We start from the raw sequence: 10,583 nt of genomic DNA, 5'->3' as shown, positions 1-10,583 counted from the left end.
TGCATTTCACTGATTATAACGGAACGTAAATCTTTCGGTGGATATTTAATTAGTCCGTGGCAAATAATAACTTTAGTAGGAGCGTCGGTGAATATTGATTGTATATGTGATTTGACGTCATTCCATGGAACATTATTAATAAACTCGGTTTTTGCAATACTAAATGTTTCTAATTTTAAATCTTCAGTTATTTTCCGTAAGTCTGTTAAGATTTTAACAATTTGTTTAAGAGTAGCTGTAGGGCCTTCTCGTTGTTCTTCGCTGACAGGTAAAGCCACATGATAATGATTTTTATGTTTTATGGCCTTAACCTTTCCTAGAACAAGGGATCCTAGGTTTGGAAGCTCTTTTCGTTCGAAAAGTTTTTGTGAGCCTGAATCTAAAGGTCTTCCCTGGGTGTCGACTATATATATTAGGTGTACAACTTTGCTTCCGCCGTTTTTCTATAGATACCTTGAGCGGTAAGTAGTGGTCGAAATAAATAGATCATAGACGTCATGCAATAAACTTGGGCATCTGTCAACATAACCCCATAGAAACATTAGTCGATTTGTGTCTGCATCATAAAGTTATTCTCGATTGAAAATGTCAGTTTACGAGCCAAATTCTCGTCATTTGCGGGAGGTTTTAATTTTCTGCTTCAATATGAAGAAATCTGCGGCTGAGGCTCATCGAATGCTCTCAAATACTTATGTTGAGGCCGCTATTAGTGAAAGAACGTGTCGTGAGTGGTTTCAACGCTTCAAGAACGGTGATTTTCACGTTGAAGACCGGCATAGCGGTGGAAGAGAGAAGGTTTTCGAAGATGCAGAATTGGAGGCATTACTTAATGAAGACTCGAGTCAAAGTCAAGAAGAATTGGCACGATCATTGGGAGTGACTCAACAAGCAATTTCAAAACGCCTCAAAGCCATGGGAATGATTCAGAAGCAAGGAAATTGGGTGCCGTACGAGTTGAAACCGAGAGATGTTGAATGGCGTTTGTTTGCTTGTGAACAGTTGCTTGAAAGGCAAAGACGGAAGGGATTTCTGCATCGCATTGTGACTGGGGTCGAAAAATGGGTTCATTACGATAACCCCAAGCGCAGAAAATCATGGGGATATCCCGGCCAAACCGAATATTCACGGCTCCAAGGTCATGCTCTGTATTTGGTGGGGCCAGCTCGGCGTAGTGTGTTATGAGCTGTTAAAACCGACTGAAACAATCACAGGCGATCGTTATCGAACGCAATTAATGCGTTTGAGCTGAGCATTAAAAGACAAACGGCCGCAATACAACGGATAAAGTGATAAAGTGATTTTGCAGCATGACAATGCTCGACCCCATGTTGCGAAAGTGGTCAAGACATACTTGGAAACGTTGAAATGGGCCCCACCCGCAGTCCTACCCCACCCGCTGTATTCTCCAGACGTTGCTCCCTCTGACTATCATTTGTTTCGATCAATGGCACACGGCCTGGTTGACCAGCACTTCTGGTCTTATGAAGAAGTAAGAAATTGGATCGATTCGTGGATCGCTTCAAAAGATGACCAGTTTTTTTAACGCGGGATTCGTACGCTTCCCGAAAGATGGGAGAAAGTAGTGGCCAGCGATGGACAATACTTTGAATCATAAATGTATAACCAGTTTTTTACAATAAAGCCCCGAATTTCGGAAAAAAAACGGCGGAAGCAAAGTTGTACACCTAATAACATGCATAAAAAGTACATTTTTTTGACAATATATATTTCTTATTATGGGCCTTATTGTATATACAGGGTGAGTTTTTTAACTTGGAACTGTAAAATATCTCGGAAAGTAAGCTTTATCGAAAAAAATGTTTCAAACAAAAGTTGTAGGGTTCGGAGGGGGCCACATGATAAAAATATGGATTTGACCTTGAGTTACCTTTTCAAGGTAAGATCAAGATAATACGGTAATATTAAAGAATTCGAAAGTTTGTCTTGTTCAAAACATTATTCTCTCGCGTGAACATTATCAGTTGGCAGTTAAAGAATTTTGCAGAGTTGAAGATTTTTTTGATGTTGGTTTGCCATCGTCTTCAGTAGGTGTCTTTCGATGTTCTTCATTATCTGATGAAGTTATTATAATAAATCTTAATGAAGTACAGAATAAATGTTTTCGCATGCCTTATTGGCATACTGAAGGGCATAGCGATCCTATTATTAATGTCTGGGTAGTTGCAGTTATTCTACATACCAGAGATTAAAATGGATTATTATTAGGTAGGTTTTCTGAAATTTTTGTTCAGATGAGTCAACAAGGACGAGGAAGAGGAAGAGACACGGAGAAGACTAATAAATTAACATCTAAAGCATTGCAATTGCTGAGTACGGATATTGCAAAATATCGCACATCCCACTCTCAGCAATTGCAACGAAGAGACGTAAAAAACATACAAGGACATACGACACGAAACATGACTGTTACAACAACTACACAAAGACAGACAGCACCATTACAATATTCACAATCTCCAGTATCATCATCCCTGCATGCTTCATCATCATCATTCTCACGTGCACAATCATATGAACACATGCCCTCTCCATCAGTACAACATAGAAACATTTCATCACGCTCTTCTTCATCAGTCGCTCAATCATTTGTACGAAACATTCCTCTAACATCAAAATCATCACCACAACGCAAACAAACATCATCACTCTCTTCTTCGACCGCCCAATCATTAGCACGAAACATTCTTCCACTATCAAAATCCCCATCACAGCTGAAACAAACATCATCACGCTCTCTTTCACCAGCCATAAAATCATTCACACAAAACATTCATCCACCATCAAAACCATTATCACAATATAAACAAACATTATTACGACCATCTCCATCACCATCTTCATCAACTGTACAACGCAATTTACGCCTATTACCAGTCAGAGAAAATAGCCAAGAACATAAAGAAGAAGGGACACCAGATGAAAGAATATCCCACGATATAGTGCGGTCTTTAAAGTAAGTTTCAAAAATAATTACAAATAAAATAAAATAATAACAAAGATTGTCTATGTGTCTGAATGAAAACATTCATTTTATTTTAGAATGATCATGACGCAACTACGTCGTATGGAAGAGCGACAAATTTCCATCGAAAAGAAAACTGAGTAAATATTAATAATTTTACTAAGGAACAACAAACAACTTACTATAAATAAATTTTTAATCTTACAATTTCATATTTTTCTGCAGTGAAAATACAACGGCCATTAAACGGTTAATGCGAGAGTCTGCAGTAAAGAGACCAATAAAGCCACAGGGAATTTCCTTTAAAACCGTCGACGATTTCTTGGCCTTCGAAGAAGTTGACGAAGAAATTTACAATGACTTGGTAAGATTTTTTTCTAAATATATATTTATAGTAATTCAGTTTACTACTAAAATTTTGTTACAGGTGGGGTACTTTATTTATCTTGGACGGACCAATCCAGTTGATTGCGCTGCAGAATATTTTCGCAGCATATTTCCCGAAGATGAGGAGATTTCGTCATGTTTAACTTTAAACGGAAGAACTGGACCAGGGGGATGCAAATTGCGAGACAGTCGTTTCGCTCAAGCATGTCAAGGTTCGTAAAAAATGCACCGTCTATCATTGTTTATATTGTACATTAAATACATGACGATAACTAAAGTATTTTTTATGAATTTTTTTTCCAGATGCTATAAACGCCAATAAATATTTTCCAAATCCCAATAACATGGAATTCTATGAAGCTTTGGAGAAAGCTCTGAAAAGTCTCAAAACTAGAAAATGGCGTTATAATAGAAAACGACGACAAGTCCCTCTTGATGAAGAAAATGAAGAAGTCCCACCAAATCGACATCGGCGAATAGACAATGCGGAAGTGGACATAGAGTTCGAAGACATTCAGAAGGAAGCTGAGGACGCCAGGAACGGACCAGAAAAAACCCAGCATCAAGATTGGGTAAGTTAATTTTTTTTAATTAAGTTAGGTTCAATGTTAATGACCCAAAAATTAACTAAGTTTATGTTAAAAGTTATTTAAACAATAATTAACTCAATTAAAATTAAGTTAAAAAATTATTAACTTATTAAAAAGTTAAAAGTTAATTATGCAAAACTTATATATGTATTTTACGTAATTAATCTTTTAATTATATATTTAAAATTTAACTTTTTTTAAAATTAGATAATATAATAAAACGGTAATTTTTTATAAGAGGGATAATATATTTTTTCTTATATAATAATTAATAATACACATTATTTAAATATACATTTAAATATATATAGTTATCTAATAGAGATATTATTGTGTTTAAAAACAAAATGGTTAATAAGATGATTTCGATTAACGATAAGAGGACTTTCCTGTTTAATTTGAATTGCTCTACCTGCACACGTCCTGCACCTGTGCTCTACGTGCTTTTTATCTTTATCTTTAATTGTTAAATATTTTAACAATAAATTTAAAAATTTAAAAATAACAATTTAAATATGTTTATTGAATTTTAATGTCATCTCAAAATTATAGTTTATCAGTTTTTCTCTTAAGTCATCATATACTAAACTACCTGCACTAAACAAACGTTCTATGTGTGCCGAGAATGACATCGTTGTGTAAGAACACACGTTTTAATGGTACTAGATACTATCTTATTATAATTATTGATAAACCAAAGATACAAAATTTTAACTTGTATGAAAAAAGTTAATAAATTAATGCATTTAAAAGTAATTAGTTTAAGTTAAAAGTTAACACGTTTAAAATTAACTAAACAATAAGTTAAGTTAAACATTATTAACTTTTTAATTCAATTTTTAACTTTTTAATTATTTACTATCCAACCCTGCCCAGCACACGGAGGAAATTGAAAACGCCGATGTCGTTCCAAAAATAAATAGCGTTTTTGTTGATGGAAAATATAATCCAGGTTTAAAACTTTCAGCTAGATTACTTGAAATTATGACGACACGTTTACAGCAAGTTAAAAATTATTGCCCTAAAGAATTTTCGCGAAAACCGATATTAATGAAAAAATATGGAGGGTTTAAGGCTACGGAAAATCGCCAACTTGTTTTATATACTGCTCCAGTTGTTTATTATAGACTCATAAATGCTGCTGCATATAAACATTTTTTTCTATTACATTCCGCCATTCGAATTTTGGTCAGTTCTTCCTTATTAGAAGACTATCTTGATTTTGCATATACAGCATTAAGGATTTTTGTGAATAGAGCAGAAGATATATATGGTCCAGAATTCCTTTCTTATATTACTCATTGTCTTTTACATCTCGTAGATGACGCGAGACGCTTTGGCTCATTAAATGAATTGTCTATGTTTCCCTATGAAAATAATATGATTTATTTCCGCAAGGTTTGCCGCAAGCCTCATCAGCATTTGCAGCAAATTGTAAATAGGCGATTTGAAAAGTTTCAAGTTACACAAAATCTTGTAAATATAACTGAAGAAGTAGTGCGTTCCAGTAAACCGTGGGTTAGTCCTGTAGTTTTTGATATCCCGCTAGATAGTCATCAGTTTCAGATCTTAGACACAGGAAAATTTCGTATATCGGTGAAAAATCAAGATAATACGGTAATATTAAAGAATTCGAAAGTTTGTCTTGTTCAAAATATTATTCTCTCGCGTGAGCATTATCAGTTGGCAGTTAAAGAATTTCGCAGAGTTGAAGATTTTTTTGATGTTGGTTTGCCATCGTCTTCAGTAGGTGTCTTTCGATGTTCTTCATTATCTGATGAAGTTATTATAATAAATCTTAATGAAGTACAGAATAAATGTTTTCGCATGCCTTATTGGCATACTGAAGGGCATAGGGATCCTATTGTTAATGTCTGGGTAGTTGCAGTTATTCTACATACCAGAAATTAAAATAGATTATTATTAGGTAGGTTTTCTGAAATTTTTGTTCAGATGAGTCAACAAGGACGAGGAAGAGGAAGAGACACGGAGAAGACTAATAAATTAACATCTAAAGCATTGCAATTGCTGAGTACGGATATTGCAAAATATCGCACATCCCACTCTCAGCAATTGCAACGAAGAGACGTAAAAAACATACAAGGACATACGACACGAAACATGACTGTTACAACAACTACACAAAGACAGACAGCACCATTACAATATTCACAATCTCCAGTATCATCATCCCTGCATGCTTCATCATCATCATTCTCACGTGCACAATCATATGAACACATGCCCTCTCCATCAGTACAACATAGAAACATTTCATCACGCTCTTCTTCATCAGTCGCTCAATCATTTGTACGAAACATTCCTCTAACATCAAAATCATCACCACAACACAAACAAACATCATCACTCTCTTCTTCGGCCGCTCAATCATTAGCACGAAACATTCTTCCACTATCAAAATCCTCATCACAGCTGAAACAAACATCATCACGCTCTCTTTCACCAGCCATAAAATCATTCACACAAAACATTCATCCACCATCAAAACCATTATCACAATATAAACAAACATTATTACGACCATCTCCATCACCATCTTCATCAACTGTACAACGCAATTTACGCCTATTACCAGTCAGAGAAAATAGCCAAGAACATAAAGAAGAAGGGACACCAGATGAAAGAATATCCCACGATATAGTGCGGTCTTTAAAGTAAGTTTCAAAAATAATTACAAATAAAATAAAATAATAACAAAGATTGTCTATGTGTCTGAATGAAAACATTCATTTTATTTTAGAATGATCATGACGCAACTACGTCGTATGGAAGAGCGACAAATTTCCATCGAAAAGAAAACTGAGTAAATATTAATAATTTTACTAAGGAACAACAAGCAACTTACTATAAATAAATTTTTAATCTTACAATTTCATATTTTTCTGCAGTGAAAATACAACGGCCATTAAACGGTTAATGCGAGAGTCTGCAGTAAAGAGACCAATAAAACCACAGGGAATTTCCTTTAGAACCGTCGACGATTTCTTGGCCTTCGAAGAAGTTGACGAAGAAATTTACAATGACTTGGTAAGATTTTTTTCTAAATATATATTTATAGTAATTCAGTTTACTACTAAAATTTTGTTACAGGTGGGGTACTTTATTTATCTTGGACGGACCAATCCAGTTGATTGCGCTGCAGAATATTTTCGCAGCATATTTCCCGAAGATGAGGAGATTTCGTCATGTTTAACTTTAAACGGAAGAACTGGACCAGGGGGATGCAAATTGCGAGACAGTCGTTTCGCTCAAGCATGTCAAGGTTCGTAAAAAATGCACCGTCTATCATTGTTTATATTGTACATTAAATACATGACGATAACTAAAGTATTTTTTATGAATTTTTTTTCCAGATGCTATAAACGCCAATAAATATTTTCCAAACAAAACATTCATCCATCATCAAAACCATTATCACAATATAAACAAACATTATTACGACCATCTCCATCACCATCTTCATCAACTGTACAACGCAATTTACGCCTATTACCAGTCAGAGAAAATAGCCAAGAACATAAAGAAGAAGGGACAACAGATGAAAGAACATCCCACGATATAGTGCGGTCTTTAAAGTAAGTTTCAAAAATAATTACAAATAAAATAAAATAATAACAAAGATTGTCTATGTGTCTGAATGAAAACATTCATTTTATTTCAGAATGATCATGACGCAACTAAGTCGTATGGAAGAGCGACAAATTTCCATCGAAAATAAAACTGAGTAAATATTAATATCTTTATTTACCTTGGACGGACCAATCCAGTTGATTGCGCTGCAGAATATTTTCGCAGCGTATTTCCCGAAGATGAGGAGATTTCGTCATGTTTGACTTTAAACGGAAGAACTGGACCAGGGGGATGCAAATTGCGAAACAGTCGTTTCGCTCAAGCATGTCAAGGTTCGTAAAAAATGCACCGTCTATCATTGTTTATATTGTACATTAAATACATGACGATAACTAAAGTATTTTTTATGAATTTTTTTTCCAGATGCTATAAACGCCAATAAATATTTTCCAAATCCCAATAACATGGAATTCTATGAAGCTTTGGAGAAAGCTCTGAAAAGTCTCAAAACTATAAAATGGCGTTATAATAGAAAACAACGACAAGCCCCTCTTGATGAAGAAAATGAAGAAGTCCCACCAAATCGACATCGGCGAATAGACAATGCGAAAGTGGACATAGAGTTGGAAGACATTCAGAAGGAAGCTGAGGACGCCAGGAACGGACCAGAAAAAACCCAGCATCAAGATCGGGTAAGTTAATTTTTTAAAATTAAGTTAGGTTCAATGTTAATGACCCAAAAATTAACCAAGTTTATGTTAAAAGTTATTTAAATAATAATTAACTCAATTAAAATTAGAAAACACGAACCGATCAATCCCGTCGAGACGCCTATTAAAGAGGAATGCTCAATTCTGGAAAAGAAAGGAAATGATGAATTATTGTCCGTGCATTGCAGCAAGAGCTTCAATTGAAGAGCCATTTGCGTTTTTACACAGGCGAGAAGTCCTCTGAGTATCCCGTTTGCCATAAATCTTTCGCAAATCGGTACGATAAAATAATTGTTTTTTTTTTAAATATATGTACAATTTTTAATAATAATCAAAAGAGAAAAAGAGGGAAAGAAGCCGGTACGGAAAATATATTCTTGTTCTGGTACTCTACTGGTACTGTAAGAGTACAGCGTACGATCGTTAACCCTACGTCATGTGCACTGTGGCGTTACGGTAGCCCCCCCACTCCTTAAATAAAGGCAAACGCTCGGTCTAGATATACTATGTCTATGCGGTAGCCGTACCGCGTACCAATACGGCGTACTGGTAACGTACGCCTACGGTACGCACGTACCTGATAGTTACAGTACTGATACGTAGAGTACGTCGTTCGCTCACTGTATTAGTATCGTGGAAGTATTTTGTTATCTGGGCAATTATAATAAGGAAATTTTATAATTTTTTAACCTCATTGACCAACCACCAAAATATTATGCAGCATCTATATCGACTAATCTCTTATCGACCGCAGTCATAGAAAAAAGCACTGTTAGAATATTTTTATTATTTATATATAGATTTATTTTTTGCATAACTTGATACGTTATTCAGAAAGAGCACCGGCGATAATAGATAACATCGGTTTAAAACAAGGCAATCGCTAAAGAAACCGATGTCGTTCAAAGACTGCATTTTTTCCGTGCTTTGTATTGTTGAAATTATGGCATTAAAGTGTTAAAAGTTGTATATTTATGATTCTTAAAACATGATAGCGCGACGAAATTTTTTACATTATCGCCAATATCCCTCGTGCAATATAAATTTTCTCCTTGATTTCGACTACCGCCAAAGATATCGTTGTTAATAGAGAAAAATATTATTCTACCCAGTCAGCAAAGTCTGTTCGAACAGATTTTACCAAACGTCTGCTACAAATTTTTGTCAGCAAAAAGACTGCAGATTGTATACAAAATCTGTTACATCAGATAATAATAGCAGAATGTCAGCAGAAATATTACAGAACCTGCTGACATAATTTGACAACAGATCAGTAGCAGAAACCGAACAGGATTTGCACAGAATTATCATAGCAGATTGGCAGCAGAAACCAAGCAGGATCTGCACAATGCAGTTTGATGCCAGATTGGCGGCAGAAACCGCGCAAGATCTACGCGTGCGCAATCTGACGACAAATTAACAGCAGAAATCGTGCAGAATATGCAGCTTTTAGCTATTTATATAATTTATTGAAATAGTATATTTTATTCGCTTACCGCTATGCGGCGCACTATTCACTTAGTATACTCGTATTCATGTTTTTGTCATGAGCATATATAAAGTCTGCAAAATGGGGCTAATAATATATGTAATTATTTCCATCAGTTTAATTTCTGATATGATTCCTGTACAGGGGAATTCAGATATTGAACTGATTTTTGGGAAATCGGACAGATAAATGTCCGTCAATTTATGTCCGAATAAGTAAAAATATTTTGTTATTATCTATTTAAGATATAAAAAATAGAAATTAACTTCTATTGTATATAAATAAAATCTTTAAATTTATAAATTAAATTATTTAAATTTTCCTATATATATTATATTAATATATGTTATTAATATTATATATTTATATGTTATTAATACAAACATCAGCAAATGACGTCCCGTGAATGTGACATATCAATTATTGACGTCATTTTCGAGTCTTATGAGACCTAATTTAGAACGTCTAATTGGTCATTTTGTGACCAAAATTTAACATTTTTTGTCTCAATAAAACAAAGATATATTACATACATTGTATATCTTATTTATTATCTTTTAAGCAAAACGAGCAATATAAATTAATGAAGCATTTAAATGCCCGCTATTCCAGTTAAATTATGACGACAGATCCTACTCGATTTCTGCCACTAATCTGACATCAAACTGCGTTGCGCAGATGCTGCTCGGTTTCTGCCGCCAATCTGGCATCTAACTGCGTTGCTCAGATCCTGCTTGATTTCTGCCGTCAATTTGCTGTCAGCTTATGTCGACAGGTTCTGCCGGCAGAACACAAGCTTAATGCGGACGCAATTGATGCCAATCTGCTGCAAT

At 34.7% G+C, this 10,583-nt stretch overlaps 2 protein-coding genes across 2 annotated transcripts; both read left to right on the top strand.

Moving 5' to 3' along the window:
- The first annotated feature begins 2,229 nt into the window (after positions 1 to 2,229).
- LOC115233161 lies at positions 2,230 to 5,871 on the top strand. The gene is made up of 7 exons (XM_029803448.1): positions 2,230 to 2,974; positions 3,061 to 3,123; positions 3,209 to 3,347; positions 3,411 to 3,582; positions 3,674 to 3,942; positions 4,837 to 4,965; positions 5,359 to 5,871. The coding sequence occupies exons 1-7, from the start codon at positions 2,253 to 2,255 to the stop codon at positions 5,869 to 5,871; spliced, it is 2,007 nt and encodes a 668-aa protein (XP_029659308.1). The 5' UTR covers positions 2,230 to 2,252.
- Positions 5,872 to 5,896: 25 nt separating this feature from the next.
- Positions 5,897 to 7,328, top strand: LOC115233164. The gene is made up of 4 exons (XM_029803449.1): positions 5,897 to 6,635; positions 6,722 to 6,784; positions 6,870 to 7,008; positions 7,072 to 7,328. The coding sequence occupies exons 1-4, from the start codon at positions 5,914 to 5,916 to the stop codon at positions 7,249 to 7,251; spliced, it is 1,104 nt and encodes a 367-aa protein (XP_029659309.1). The 5' UTR covers positions 5,897 to 5,913; the 3' UTR covers positions 7,252 to 7,328.
- The last annotated feature ends 3,255 nt before the right edge of the window (positions 7,329 to 10,583 follow it).

The sequence above is a fragment of the Formica exsecta genome, unplaced genomic scaffold (genome assembly GCF_003651465.1).
Source record: "Formica exsecta isolate Colony F162 unplaced genomic scaffold, ASM365146v1 scaffold1602, whole genome shotgun sequence".
Lineage (NCBI taxonomy): Eukaryota > Metazoa > Arthropoda > Insecta > Hymenoptera > Formicidae > Formica > Formica exsecta.
This window is presented reverse-complemented; position numbering and strand designations above follow the sequence as displayed.

Excerpts from the sequence above, each read along its gene's own strand:
- LOC115233164 (XM_029803449.1), top strand. The coding sequence starts at position 5,914 with ATGAGTCAACAAGGACGAGGAAGAGGAAGAGACACGGAGAAGACTAAT. Across the intron at positions 6,636-6,721 it reads GATATAGTGCGGTCTTTAAA|AATGATCATGACGCAACTAC; the intron begins GTAAGTTTCAAA and ends ATTTTATTTTAG. Across the intron at positions 6,785-6,869 it reads TCCATCGAAAAGAAAACTGA|TGAAAATACAACGGCCATTA; the intron begins GTAAATATTAAT and ends ATTTTTCTGCAG.
- LOC115233161 (XM_029803448.1), top strand. The coding sequence starts at position 2,253 with ATGAGTCAACAAGGACGAGGAAGAGGAAGAGACACGGAGAAGACTAAT. Across the intron at positions 2,975-3,060 it reads GATATAGTGCGGTCTTTAAA|AATGATCATGACGCAACTAC; the intron begins GTAAGTTTCAAA and ends ATTTTATTTTAG. Across the intron at positions 3,348-3,410 it reads AAGAAATTTACAATGACTTG|GTGGGGTACTTTATTTATCT; the intron begins GTAAGATTTTTT and ends ATTTTGTTACAG.